General features: G+C 44.0%; 2 protein-coding genes across 2 annotated transcripts; both read right to left on the reverse strand.

Moving 5' to 3' along the window:
- Positions 1–3708: 3708 nt before the first annotated feature.
- Positions 3709–12825, reverse strand: LOC149330742 (uncharacterized). The gene is made up of 5 exons (XM_089561398.1): positions 11120–12825; positions 10448–10492; positions 9677–10366; positions 6986–7210; positions 3709–5419 (listed from the first exon to the last, which is right to left on the reverse strand). The coding sequence occupies exons 1-5, from the start codon at positions 11426–11428 to the stop codon at positions 5378–5380; spliced, it is 1311 nt and encodes a 436-aa protein (XP_089417524.1). The 5' UTR covers positions 11429–12825; the 3' UTR covers positions 3709–5377.
- Positions 12826–12968: 143 nt separating this feature from the next.
- LOC149330743 (uncharacterized) lies at positions 12969–15327 on the reverse strand. The gene has a single exon (XM_089561396.1). The coding sequence runs from the start codon at positions 15294–15296 to the stop codon at positions 13068–13070; it is 2229 nt and encodes a 742-aa protein (XP_089417522.1). The 5' UTR covers positions 15297–15327; the 3' UTR covers positions 12969–13067.
- Between the last annotated feature and the right edge of the window lie 47 nt (positions 15328–15374).

The following is a 15374-nucleotide window of genomic DNA, read 5'->3' on the forward strand; positions in this document are numbered from 1 at the left end:
CTGATTCTTATACGGTATGGTCCTCTCATGCCTTTTCTTATTACTTATTATTACCCCTACACAAACGTTACCGAGCGCCCGAGAAGCGTTCCAAAGCACATTTGGCGGTGTTTTACCACCGCACCCAACTGTGTTGACAAAGAATGGTTGCAAAAGGCATGAGCCACAGGTTGTGTGCACGAGGTATTCATCTGTTTGCGGGGAACTAAAGAAGGATGCGCGATCGGCGAAGGTCGGTGCCTCAAAAATAGCTCTTCCTGTAAAAGTACTAACATAGTCCAACCTGCTATACGCTGACCCACCGTGTAGTAAATCCGCAGGGATTAAGGGGCAATCACACACTTTCAAATCAGTACGGATCACCATTCTAGACGCTACGGAGCTAGGTCTGCAATGTTGCTCTGAAGATCTGTCATCCTATTTTCCCCACCTGGCTGGCATCTCTTCTATGTACTGTAACTTCTTACAGATCACGGCATACAAGTCAATAGGGAACTACGTTCTGCAGGGAGCATTACTAGCAGCAAAAGCGCATGTCAAGCAAATTTCAAGTGCATGTGGACAAGTCAGGCTATAAGCACAAATATTGTAAATTTTCACAGTTCACACAACAGACAAGGTGTGAAGGCAGAGTGACGAGAATTACTCATTAATGACAAAACAAGTCACAGCTTTGTACCTTAGCTTCAATATGCAAATTTAGATTGGCAGGCATATCTTCAGCAGGGCTTATCATCAAGTGAACAGAGAGGTTCTCATCTCCTAAGCAGCACCGAATCTACACCACTGAAGTGCTAAGATACCACGCATTCACCTCGCTACGAATTAACAGGATGGACAGATAAATATTACACAGAAAGTGATGCACACTGTTTTATTATTCCGAAGTAAAAAACATCCACAAGCAGATTAGATGCAATACAAACAATGTGTCATTCAGAATACTGGTTCAAGCACCACACGAGGCTCGACTGCCTCCAGAGACTCCACATAAGCAATGCACTCTTTAAAGGCGTTTTATTTTATTGGCCGAGGCACTCTTCTGAGGTACTCGGTCTCAACTAACTCGCAACGCTCACAAACAGATTACATAAGTGAGGTCTCTCTTTTCTGACAGCTCCTCTATCAGGCCATCAAAATGTAATAGTGCAGTAGGCGCTGAAGACAGGATCAGCGTCACTTCAGGTAGTTAGTGGCAGCCGAGTTCTTGGCCATTGGTGCCAACCTTTGTAAGCGAAGCAATGGTCTGGAGTTGCCAGGGAGGGACATTGAAAGAGATGATTCGAGCTGAGCAGAATGACAAAAACTAAGCACTGTACACTAAATACCTCTGCACTTGCTGTTCTGGATTTCAGCACGACATCACTAGCAAGACGCCGCCGCAGTTTGCGAAGCGTTTCTCGTGGTTTAGAGACTCTTTGAAGTATATGCCATTACCATTTTCTGCCCTTAGATGGGCAGTCCTGTGCCACACTATATTCTTGCAATAAATGCAGCATACGAAACGTCATTGCAAAATCAGGAACATAACTATATATTAACAAAAATAGCTGTCTCATCTTTAAAGGCCACAAAGTACACTCGTTGCTGAGAAGACATGTAATGTCTTGCCGCTCAAGCTGGAATAAATGCATGAAGAACAAAACTCACAACAGATAAGCAGCAACATGCATAAAGAACATATGTATAAGATTCCATAACAAATATGTGAACACATCTGGTAAGTGGTATTCCATAAATTAGATTAAATTTAATTCATTGTAAGTCTGAAACACAACACGACATCAAGCACATTCTGGTAAATGCATATACACACCACCACAGAAATGACAAAGTAATAAAAAATAATCTCAGATACCTCTAACAAAAAGGTTAGTCTCAATATGCAAGACAAAGCAGTGCCACAAGTTAGGCTGATTAAGCACAATCAGACCCTGTGGTATTCACTGCCGGATGAACACTTAATTGCGCACAAAACACAGGATTACCCACAAGAAAAATTCTCCAGACATTTCATATGTGCACCCACAAGAAAAATTCTCCAGACATTTCATATGTGCAGTCTGATTTCCATTGAGAATTGAGAATAATGTGCTCATACATCTAAAAAAAAATGAGTGGACAATTGTTTCTTGAAACATTCAAGAATCAGTACTGCTGACATTATCTTTCATCTTTGTACATGAAATTACGGTATATAAAAATTAGTTCCAACGAATGTGTGAAATCCCCCAAAGTGAATATATACTATTTCAATGCTATAAACTTTTGTTCTGTGGGTACCTGTAGAGAGCCCCAGGTACCCTCATGAACAGAACTTAGCAGGACGCAGATTTGCGGAAAAAAAATTAATTTCTGCATTACCTCGTTACACAGTAAGACGGTAATCTTCCACCAAATGGAACACACACGTCTCTTCAAGCTTCTAGGCTTTTCACTGATGTGTTCTGCCTGACTGCTCCGCAATAAATTTCCTTCCGCCAATCCGCATCCTGCCAATTTTGTTCACGACTGTACATGTGCTACAACACAACAGACATGAAAAATCTAGTTTAAAGCAATGAAAGAGGGGACACAAATGGTTTAACACAAGCACCAGTGGCAAGAATTGCATTACTGAAAGATATGTGCAATGGCATATGTGACAATTCACTTTGTTGCACATTAATACATAAATTACGGACCCTAAAAGTAGCTTGAACCAATAAGATTGACGCGTTGCATTCCTCATCTCTGTTCTTGAGCGCGCGTCTTCCGAGGAGATGCAGCTACGTAGAACCTGGGGGGCAAATGACGGTTAGCCATTCACCTCACCAAGCCGCCCACCACTCTGTGGCCTAGCTTCCTTTCTGCTCTTTGTCCAGAATGATTTGTTTACCTGTGACAATATCGTGGCTAAAGTACACGAGATTACTTGTGATATGATGTGCCACCAGCTGTGCTGATCCAAATCAGGAAGTGCCATTCCTCCCTTTTAGCCAGTTGTATATGCAGTGACTCCTTCATTTTTAAATGAAGTAACTGCACCCCCTTACTTGGAATCATGTGTGCTGACACTCTGTGAGCTCAAAGTAAAGTAGCTCAAAGGAATGTTGAACTCCCAATCCACAATGCACACAGTACACCCTGGACAGTGCATCTTACTAATTCGTATCATCCCGAAATTCGTATCAACTGAGACTGTATCACCAAGATTCTACTCTGTAAAGGACATGAGTGAACAAAATGCCAGTGTTTTCAACTTCCCCACCTTCAAAAGAAAATTCATTGTCAGAGTGAGAAGGAGTTATTGGTCTTTGAGGAAAGGAAATGACGCAGTAACTGTCTCACATACCTCGGTGGACATCCATGAATACACTTTGAACCAAGAGTATTGCAAGGCAAAAACATGTTTACACGCAGCATCCAACTCAAGAAAAAAAAATTTGTGCAACCATTACAGTTCAGACAGCTGCCTCTATCTGGAGTGAAGAGAAGTACTTATCACTTAAAAGTTACAGCAATGAAAGTACAGTACTGGGGGCTTCACATAAAAGCACTCACAGCAAGTTATTTCACATCAGAGAAAATTTCGACTAGCCCGACAAAACTTGAGCAGATAAGGTCCATTTTGCAGTAGCAAATTTTTTGGTATAATGACAAAAACTTTTCAAGTACAAAGCTGCCAAATGAAATGCTGCACAAGGACTTGTAACCCATTCCGTAATGACAGAAGTCAATAATAAAAAACAATGACACATTCCCATCAGGCAGCTGATTTGTATCATTTTAGCCAACAGAATGGAGGGATGCGTTTCCCTGATACAGTACATGATAGTATCATAGGTCATGAACTGCATCTAGTGTAAATGTCACATATTATACACATACGTCTATACAGGCCTGAAGCCACCACATGCTGTGAAATTCATATATACAGCATACCGTCTATAACTGGAACTCAAAAGGGGCTACTTGTCTGACATAAACAGATTTCGAATTAAGGGCAGCCTTTTGATACACTTGATATAGCAGAACCCCACTTCTGCGTTCCTGGTTGCTGCGTTTTCACGAGCTATTCACTCTCTACCTCTCATACATACAGTGACACTGAAACACATGTAATACAAACTCAGCTGTTACATTGCAACTCTGGCAGCTTTCCCGCTATGTTTCGAATGTCACCTTGAGCTACAGTGTTTTACCCCGTGCCGGCATTTTGACAGCCTGTGTTTAGCACACCCGGAATGGCAAGGCGGCTAAAAGCATACTACGACCACGCCATTTCCACAAACGTTTACTAGAAGCATGAATTTTGTTGCAGTGTTGGGGCAGTTCGTTTGCAGTTAGTGACATGATGCACAGCCGAATTCTGGGGATGTTTAAAAAGCGTAGCCCCTCAAGATAGAAAAGCACAAAAACAGAAGCTAAGAAACTCCAAAATATGATTTGTGCGATGTAACTTACACATGGAAGTAGTTCTTTTAAGAGGGGAAGAGGGTCTTAGAAATAAGTTTTTACTGATGAAGTCACAACCATGAAATCTTCAGGGAACATGTATTTTCGCGTACTGATTCCAAATATGCAATTTAATTTTATGTACAAGTCCTTGAGCACTTATACAATATGTTAGGTAACTTTTGCCGAGAATTTGAAAGAAATTCTACTGCAGGGAACTTGTTAGATTGCATGCTTCACATCAAGCTACGCAATAAGGGTAAAATTGTCATCCTGCCTGTTACAGAAGGTGAGTTATAGAATTTTGAAATCATCACTTTCTTTCCCATTTGTGAAGTGGCAAATTCAAAACCCTGTAACTCAACTTCTATGATAGGCAGGATAATAATTTTGCCCTTATTGCATAGTCTGATGTCAAGACAAGCCAGTGGCATGCGTCCTAGCAAGTTTCCTGCAGCAAAATTTATTGTAAGCTCTCAGCAAAAAGTTAAAGAACATATTATAAGTGCACAAGGACTTTGTTTTCCATAAAACTGAATTACATATTTGGAATAAGCCCGCAAATATACATGTTTCTTAAAGATTTCATTATTGTGACTTCATTAACAACATTTTTTTTTTCTAAACCAGCTTCCCCCCTTAAAAGACCATGCTTCTTTGAACTGCCATGACCTTTGTCAAGCAAAGATGAGACATAGTCACATTCTTACCAAATAAAGGTACTGCTTCAGAAATCAAAATCCGGTAGCGGAAAAACATGTTTGCAGGGTCATCTGACAACACTTCATCATCACCTTAGCTGCAGTGGAAAAAAGTTGACACAACACCCACAGAACCAGAAGTTCATGGGTGCATACACTGCATACTATATGTCAGAATAAATTTGTGACACAAAACTGGCTTCTTTTTTCTTGCGTGGCATGGGAATCCGGCAGCCAAGTTACCAGTTGTCAAGAAAGTCAAATCCTGTTTTTGGTATCCCCTGGAAAAGATAACCGACAGCAATTAAAATTAAAGCAATTAAACACAGAAACTACATGACACATTAGACTAGACAGACTTGACAACAAACTTTACCATAACGGTAATTGGTTGCCAAGAAGTAAACATCAGCCCTCAGAACATTGACCACCTAAGCTCGTGAAAGCAAAAACAAACTGTTATGCAGCACAATTTCAGTGGCATCTTGCTAAGCTTTCAGAAGTAGTCAGGAATTATCAGGCTGAGTCCTGAAAATAAAAAGCATGCAAACAATGCTCTTTAAGACTGTTACCTAAACACTATTTATTTTTGCCATCACAGATAATTCCTGAATACGTCGAGTGGAATCCCAGTAATGCTGATGAATGCATGCATATTTTATATGCGGATTCACTAAAGAATTCCCAAAGCTTTAGCAATTCACTGGCTGATTCAGCCACGCTGCCACTTTTATATGTTAAAAGAGCTTGAGATGACTGCATAAGAGCAGGATTCAGTTTGATTGATAGCACTTTTGTCTGGAAATGGCATAGTATATTAAAGGTCGTAAATCTTCATCCAAAAAACACACACCAGAAATATGTAAATCTTCATTCAAAAAACCTATACTAGAAATATAAATAAGCAACCACGCGATAGCTGCACCTCTGAATGTTTCTCAAGCCATGCTTCCAAAATTAATGTATTTGTAAGTTTATATAAGCCCTTGTACTGCACACACATCATTCCAGATGACAAGCAGACAAAACACCATATCCAAGCAGATCAAATCCATAAAATACGATCATCAAGCTTATTTCTGCTCTACAAAATTGTACAATTCGGCTAAGATGATGCCTAATCTCTGAGGTCACAGTGTCACCTTATGTGTGTGTAACTTGCTCGGTGTTGGTTTTGATTGCTACTGGTGGCATGTAATGTGATGCAAATGGCCAAAACTTATATTTGAAACCTCTACAACAAGGTGTGTAGAGCCATCTTAAATCTGGCATGTGAAATAAACACAGAAAATCATTTTTAGAGCGTAAGTTCCTGTCCTGCTGGTAGATTCCTGGTCGGCCAACTTGGGCGTTGCCCGAGACATCCAACTACCCGGAGCAGCTCCATAAAAAAATCCTTGCTACGTGCCAGTTCTGGTAAATCTGCGTTTTGTCCGTTTGTTTTGAAAGCGAAAGGGCATGAAAAGGCATAAAATATGCCTATTTCTTTACATTACAACTTCTCGCGACAGGAAAAGAACAGAAGTACAATTGAGACCCTGAAAACAGTATATAGGCCATATCGACATATGGGGACCTGACAGAAATTCGATGATCAGTATTCTCACAGGGTGGAAATTTTTCATGTTCCTCAAAAAATCGGAAAATCTGAAAAATTCCTCCACACTGGATGACAACTAACAATTGAATGGCTAACTTAAATTCACAGCTGTCAAGCAAACCTTTTATTCAGCCATGTCATTCTTCTGTGCCTTAGTCATGTTTTAAGCCAGAACTTGGCAGGTTTTGAAATAGTTTAGGTATACAATAGCAATTGGTCTCGTGTAACTACGCTGAATAACACCTACCTCTGGGCTCCGCACAGCCACGGCCTCCATTGGGGCTTCATCGTTGTCCTTTGGGTCCTCCTTTGGTGGCGACGGAAGTCTGGGAGGTCGGACTGGAGGGACCGCCAGAGAGGCCTCCTGGTCGACCGGCTTGGGTGCTACTTCCCGTGTGGGTGATTTGACCTTGGGAATGGGCGGTGCAGGAGGCTTCGTTGACGGCTGCTTCCGGGGAGCTTCTTGGGGCTTCTAAAATGCAGCGCGAGCACAACCAATCACTCCGGGGTCTTTTGCCCGATGCAACCTGCCTAGGCCCTAAGAGGACGACTATTTCCCTCAGTGAGTAGAAGTCAGCTCTGTCATGTGAGCAAGGATAGAACTTTTTTCACCAAATGCTTCACTCAGTTCTCGAGGGTAATGCTATGGGCTATTTGGTGTAACGTGACAAAAAGGGAAACAGCGCAAACACAGGACAAAGTGTCATTCTTCTTACCTCCCAAGTGAAAATCGTAACTGGTCAAACTGGTTTAAGGAACAATTACCCAGTTGATTCCAGTTAGCTCCCAGATGAGTTCCAGTTGCCGCCAACTGGAGTCCAACTGGAATCAACTGGGAAATGGCACCACCGCGGTGGCTCAGTGGCTACGACACTCGGCTGCTGACCCAAAAAGACGCGGGTTCGATCCCCAGGTGGTCGAAATTTCTGGAGTCCTTCACTACGGCGTCTCTCAAAGCCTGAGTCGCTTTGGGAAGTTAAACCCCAATAAACCAAACCAATCAACTGGAAAATTGTTCCTTAAACCAGTTTGACCAGTTACGATTTTCACCTGGGTTTGTCCTGTGTTTGCGCTGCTTCCCTTTTTGTCAGTTCACTGAGGCATCGCTGTGGCGGATAATAGCAGTTGGAATAGTCAGCTGATCCTGTGAGAAAACTATGTGTTGCTGTGCTATATGGCGCATAAGCAACTAAGGGTACCATGTGCCAAACGAAAGGTTTAATGTATCTGGTTTAGGGATAAGAATTAAAAGGTTTTTTAAAATGTTATAGCTTGTTTATTATAGAAACATGCAGGCTAATAAAAAGGGCTCAACTTAAACTGAGGACAATGCAACAAGCTATGTAAAGGAAAATGACTGGTGTAAAATTAGGTGACGGAAAGAGGGCAGTGTGGGTCAGGGAACAAACACAGGTTAATGACATTCTATTCAAAATCAAGAAGATTGGGCAGGGCATTCTTAATGCGAAGGCAATTTAACCGATGGTTGTTAATGGTAAGTGACTGGGTTACAAGAGAAGGTAAGTGTAGCAGGGGACGGCAAAAAGCTAAGTAGGTAAGAGGATAGTGAGAGCCTTTTATTCTGCAGTGGGCATAGTCAGACCGATGATGATGATTACCGTGAGCTTGTTTAGGAACCCTGCTGCTTTTAAGAAACTGAAAACATAGTAAATTTCGTTAGGTGAATTACCTTGAAGGGGCAAGCTAAGGTTATGGCAACTATGCTTGGAAGTAATGCATGCAACCATGCTTTGAGACACAGATCTGTACGGTGCAATTTCTTTCTCGACCAAAGTCTGTTTATCTGCAAGAGCAAATACATTTCTAATAAAATTTGAGATTTCAACTAAAGGAATTATGGCTGCCGTCTTTTTCTCTTATCTCATGGCTGAGATAAGACCCTTTGGTCCATGAAAATAAATAGCGACAAATCGGTTCTTCTTCAGATTACTAACAAGAAAGCGCCATACAGTTTTAATTACGCAATAAACAATCTTCCACTGCTACAGGTGAGTGAATACAAATATCTTGGAGCCACCATTACAAATCGCCTTTCATGGTCCAGCCACATTAATAACATTTGCTCGTCTGCTTCAAGGAACCTCGGCCTTCTAAGACACAAATTAAAACACGCTCCCTCTGAACTTAAACAACCTGCCTTCAACACACTAATTCGTCAGAAACTTGAGTATGCTTCTGTCGTATGGGATCCGCACTTAAAAAAGGATATAAAGAAACTTGAAATGATCCAAAGAAAAGCCGTCCATTTCATTTTTAACGCTTACCATAGCTCTATCTCGCCATCCGTTCTGATGTCTACGAATAACATATCCACTCTAGAAAGAAGGAGAGCACTTGCAAGGCTTAAATTTCTGTACTCATTTTACTCTAGTCAATTTAATATTAATGTTGCTCCCTATATATCCCCCCGTTCTACACGAAAGACATGCAATAGCCACAACCATAACCTTACCCCGTACTTTGCACGCACAAATATGTTCAAAAACTCATTTTTTCCCCGAACAATCACAACATGGAACTCACTGCCAGCAAATGTCTTTCGGCTCAGGATGCCGCTGCTTTTGAAAAGAGTATCTTATTGTATGTGTAAACTTAACAATATCATTGCCCTCTGTTTGGTTTTCTTTTTTTATTGTTGCCGGAACGCTGGATTTGCGTAGTGTTTGATATTATTTTTGCTTTTTGAATGTTGCCCCCCTGCTTGGTCTCCATGACTGCAGTATGCGTAAATAAATAAAAATAAATAAATAGAAGTTGTGCCCTTAAGACGTTGCAGGGTCAGTGTCCTAACTTGTAATCTTTTATACTTTCATACTTTCATAATGTGATCCACATTCCCACTGCGCGGGCATTACATGACAGAGCTCAGACAGAAGCATGCCTCACTGACGGCAGAGCAAAGGCCGTGTTATCGTACCTGGATGTGACCCACAACAGTTGGTGGTTTGGGTGGAGCTGTTTTCGGCCGGGGAGGGTCCGGTGGCGGCGCCTTCGGTGGTGTCGGAGCCCTCCGGCGCCCCTTACGTTCCACGGGAGTGGGCGGATTGGATGACCCTCGCGACGCTATTGAACTCATGGATTCCTGTGACCTTGATGGCGGAGGGGGCCTCGGCTCTGGTAGCTTGGACTCAATGGAACTACTGCTGGCCGGAAGAACTTTTGGATCTGCGTGAATCACCCTAGGCAGGCTTCCGCCAATGACAATTCTTGACTCGCCAGCTGTACTCTTGATACCCGCCGCCGGCGGAACCTTGGACTGCACGCCGTTGCTGAATTTAACGTGCTTGAGACTCGAACCTTCCAGGGTGTTGCTGGAAGTCTCGGGCTTCACGCTGGCAGCTTTGCCAACGTTCGGCTCAGAAGTACTGTTGCTCACTAGGCAGGGTTTGAATGTGCTGGTCCTTGAAGTAGTACCTCCACCGATGACCTTATTGTTTGGTTCAGCGAATGTGTTGCCAATAACTTTAGTTTTGACGCAGCTTGCCGTGGAAGCAGCTTCGTGAGAAGCTGGGCCACGGACTTCTTGTTCAGGCACTGGTGTATTCTCGGCGCTAATGGTGCCATCAACTTCGTCAACTGAGTGAAAGATGCGCATGTTCAGTTGGCTCTGAAAAAACATGGTAAAGTGGCTTCATGCAGAGCTTGTAACAATTTTTTTTTTTAAGGCTTAAGGGCAAGGACTACATACCTGCGTTTCCCAACTGAACGGGGCTGAATGCTCATCCCTCCAACACTGCAGCGGAAAAGCAAGCATTTCGCTACAATTAGCACAGGCAACTCGAAATCACAGTGATCCCCAAGCAATGCATTCTGTATAATCAGGATCACGGTTTGCTCACTACGACGGCTACACGTCGTGTGCCCGCGATGATGAACTCGCATAAATAGGAAAGGCATTAATATGTGCAGCTCTCGAAAGTAGCAGATGAAACCTCGTAAATAAAGCTTTCCATAGGAAGGTAGTCAACTCCGCAGGTCAGCCGCTTTCAAGGCTAAGAAAGCGCTACTGATAATTTTCTGCTGCGGCCTTGGGCAGCGTAGGACCGGTAGACGGAATGTCGAACTGGCAGAATGCCATGTTGTCAGCTCCCGCTACGGCATGAAGTACGTCGAGTCGCGGCGGTACATAGCATATAACTGTAATCATAGTTTCGCTCTGCACAATTTCCGGAGCTTACAGGCCTGAAATTGCAAGGCAACTAGTCGCGCAAGACAACAGCAAGTCGCAATGCGGTGTCCAAACGTTTTCACGCATACGCGGACATCAACAACGCATTTTTTCGACATTTCGCACTTGACTCAAGTTTCAAACTAACAACACACGAACAGATGACGCATATAAAGGACTAAACAAGCTCACCCCAGATTTCCCAGTCCGGGCGTTCGCGGCATCTTCGTCCGACACCATTCTGTCTCCCGTGTTCAAGCCGATGACAGGAAAGACTTCCACTTCGGCGTACTGTTTCGGATAATAGTTGTACTTCTCCTTGATCTCAGCACCGACCAGCGCGTCCCAAGCGATTTCCGTTTTCTTCTTCTCTGGAATGCGGTCCCAGTCTTCGCCGTATGCTTCCCGAACGGTTGACATGTCCTGAACGATTCTCGAGGAAGCATAGTTTAGACCGCGAAAGTACGACTCCACCTGTTCGCGCAGTTTGGTAGAAGCCATGAGTTCCCGCGGCGTCACCAGATGGTCGTCACCACTCCGAGGACTTTTTCACTTTTGCGACGGAAAGCGCGCACGACTCTTCCAGGAAAGCAAGATTCCGTGCTTCGTAAAACGAGGTCGTTGTGCTAACGAGGTTTCACACCTTTCCCCTGTTCACGGCCATGACAACAAACTTTGACACGGCTATTGTATTGGCTAGGATTGGATACTTCTGGCTTGTTTGGAAAATGCCAGCACTTAAACAGCAACTCTGGCGGGTTTTTCAGCAATTTGAGTTAATAATCTCATGACTTTCTTTAGAGTCACCTTTCTTCGGTACAAAAGACTATTTTTTGATGTACCGAGTGGAAGTATAGTCAGACCAATAATAATAGTTATTCAAACAACAAAAATCAAGAAACCGAAACTAGAAACCGAAACATTGCGCGTTGAATGGCATTTACCGGGGCCAGCAAAAATTTCTGCCTTCCTTTTATTATTCCTTTGAACAAACCGTTACCACTACTACAGTACCACTACCACTACTTGACTTGCTTAACAGGTGACTGTAATCGACAAACTCGGTCATTGTTTGTCTAAAGTGACCAAGAATAAACGCGAAATTTTGTCCTCCAGCAAACGCAGGGCGAATATTGACGAGCGTGCCAATATGTGACGTCCCACAGGCAAGGTTGCCCGTAGAAATCGCCCTGATTGAGGTCCAGAAACGGAGAATTTGAAAATTATTTTGTGCTGCAACAAGACGCCACCCGGTTGCGAAATTTGGCAGGAATGACCAGAAAACTGCGGAGAATTTACTCTTAAAGTTTGAGTAAAATTCGTGGAGGTACAAAAAACGCCGGAGGTGCCCTTTCTTAAAAGCCACGGGATTTAGCTGCATGATTAAAAGGAATTGCAAGGGCGTCCAGCAAAATGGATTGTTGGGCGAGTCGGTTTTGTGTCACTGAAAGCAATGCTGGAAGACACGGACAGATAGGAAGAAGAGACCCAGACAACTTAACTTTATTTAAGAAACAGCCTTGCATTCGTCCGCGCCTTCTCGGGCTGCTTTCAGTAATGGCATAAAGATTCTTTACCCAAATCAGAAACCAACCTTGCTAGTGTACAGTTAACTAGAATGTTTTAGTACACTGTAGCCTTAGAATTATGAAATTTCCTCCAAAGCCTATCTACCTAGCTTACACGCACTAAACAGCAGCAATCCATTTGCATTCATTAAAAATTTTAGCATAATGCAACATTTTAGTATATAGTCACCACTTTCTCTACCCTCAAGCTGATGAAGGTCAAAGTAAAAATTACCTGGATTAAATCTGCAGAGCACAGCGATTATTCAAATTCATATTAAAAAAAAATTTATGGCAGTGCAGTTGATAGAAATATTGAAATCCACATTAGAAATGCATGCACGCAGCCTAAAAACATGATTCCGGCATTCTTTTAAGAAAATTTAAGAGCAGCTACAACAGGCGACAGTGTGCTAAGAACAACTGCTGTTAACAAGTTGCAGTTGGCAGAAATCCACACAAGACAATCCAACTCACTTGTCTGCGTCTTTTTTATTCTACAGCGCTTCCCTACACACTCCTTCACAAACTATAAAATATGTACAGCAAAGAGGGAGCTTCTAATACACCATTCAGTACTTGTGCAGATTGAGTCGTTTTAAGTTGTTCAAAAAGTGGTATGGCAGGTTTGCTCTAATCATCAAGTTTCTACCATCTAAGATCTCAGGAATCAGGATAGAAAGAGCATGAAGGTGCATGGGAATGTGTCTAGCTTTGGGTTGTCGCACATTGAGTCGTGTCAGCATGTCACCTGAAAGCCTCTGTGGCCCTATGTACCTCAGATGCGAGTACTTGTGGTCTCCCAGAATTGGACAGCGCAGACCAAATCCCAGATGAACCCTGATCTGGTGTTTAACACCCGTCACTGGCTGCACTTCAATGTAGGCAGCCCTGCCGTGGGAGCTAAGCACACGATACTTTGTGACGGCTTCGTAAGTCTTGCTGAACTTCGGAACGAGCCGCTCGAACTCCGGATCCAGTTTTGGACAGATGACCATGCGCTTGGCAGAGCCAACAGAACCTTCAGCCAGGGGCATGTCAATGGTTGAATCTAATCTGTCGGGTACTCCAAATGTGATGGCGTGGTAAGTTTTTATGATATTGCGCTCTTCAAACAATGTCTGCAACACATCTGCCATCCGCTGTGTCTTGGCCAATACGAGGACACCCGTGACATCACGGTCAAGACGGTGAACGGTATGCAGCTTGATGTCTTCTCCCCGGTAAAGAGCTGACGACAGATCTGGCAGCAGACGAGATAACACACAGGCATCAGGGACTCCTTCAGTCGGTCCATGGCAGATCATACCATAAGGCTTGTCTATGATGAGGATGTCATTGGCATCGTAGAGGACACGCTTTCGCAGCATACCTACTGCCTCCGAACGCAGCATTTTATGCAAAACAGGCCTAACCTCTGATTTGAGGATCAGGAAGCCCTTGCTGTCAAGTTTGAGGCTCATTGGTTCTGGCTTGCGAAGGTATTCGTAAGCAGTTGGGTTGGCCTCTCCAGCAACGTTGGAAGAGGCATCTTTTGTTGTTGCTTTGTCGTCTGCTTCAATGTTCTTTGATGTCTTCTTGCCCGACTTTCCTTGACGCCGCGATGTGCCAGAACTTGCTTCTTCGGTGGGCGCTTCTCGGGGGTACTCAACAGCTGCTCTACTGTTTTCTCCTAGCTCTTTGCCACGAGCCTTTCTCGCCACATTTGCGCCGTCTGAATCATGTGACACGCCCGCCATGACTCTACCCTTTGATCGTGGTTTTCTTGGCTCTCTTAGCTCAGCTTTGGTCCTAGAAACTTCATAGCCCTCCTCATGAACAGCATCCGCAGAAACCGCAGGGCTATCGGCAAAACGCGCATCTGGAGATAAAAATTCGCCTGTGCCCGATTCTCTGTGACACTCTGGAAAAATCTCTGCGCTCTTCGAATATTTTTTTGGTCCCATATTTTTCTCTGGAAACGAAGACCCCGGCACATGGCTTCCTAGGAGGCTGCTATCCTGAATTTCAAACTGCCCTTTCGGGTCGCCTGCGCGATCGGAGGCAGCGAGCACCTCTGCTCTTGAAAGGGCTTCTTTTGACCTGAGACTCTGTTTTTCGTCGACTCGAAGCGACGCGAGACCTTCAACGTCAGCAGGCGAAGTTTCTGGACTAGCTGCACGCGCACCAGCTGATGGTTTTGCTTTTGTGAGCGTCAGGTTGACGTCGTGGTGGGTAATTGTTGTGACGCTTTTCCAAGAGTCCCCAGTAACGTCCATTTTCTGCGCACGTTCGGTTGCTTTTCTATCCGAAGCAGGGGTTTTTTCTTGCGTCTTCGGTCGCAGCGATTCTTCGGAACTTCGGACAGCACTCCGTCGCTTGCCCTTCGATTCAATGACGGAACCTTTTTCGTACATTCCCAAGACCAGGTCGTCCAGCGGCCTGTCGTCTTCGTATTGACCGTGGTAGCGCGCCCTGTTGTCGGAGTCGTACCGGATCGTGCCGAAACCGGCCTCCACCACTTGTTCGTCCGAGACTTTCGCATCTCGGCGGCGAGTCAAATGCGAGAAGCGGCGGAGCCTCTCTTGCTTGTCACCGAGCGGGTTGTCGATGGTAACTACACCGTGATCGCTCGTTATGCCGTAGAAGTCTTCGTCGGCGCTGGGTTCCTCTCTCCGCTCGTCACGGTCAACCTGGGGCTTCGCCCCGCGCACAAACAGAGTCTGCGATGTCCCGAGACATCGACTAGTCGCAGAGTTCGCAAGGGACACTTGAAGGCGAACACAACTCGATACACTCACGCGCACGATGCGCGCAGCCATCTTTAACCAAAGTAATTGACTAGTGGACTGACTTGGCCGTCAATGATTAGTTTAAGACATCTATTTGTTTGTATTTGT

This window comes from Amblyomma mixtum, chromosome 9 (assembly GCF_055824585.1).
Source record: "Amblyomma mixtum isolate Tamu chromosome 9, ASM5582458v1, whole genome shotgun sequence".
Lineage (NCBI taxonomy): Eukaryota > Metazoa > Arthropoda > Arachnida > Ixodida > Ixodidae > Amblyomma > Amblyomma mixtum.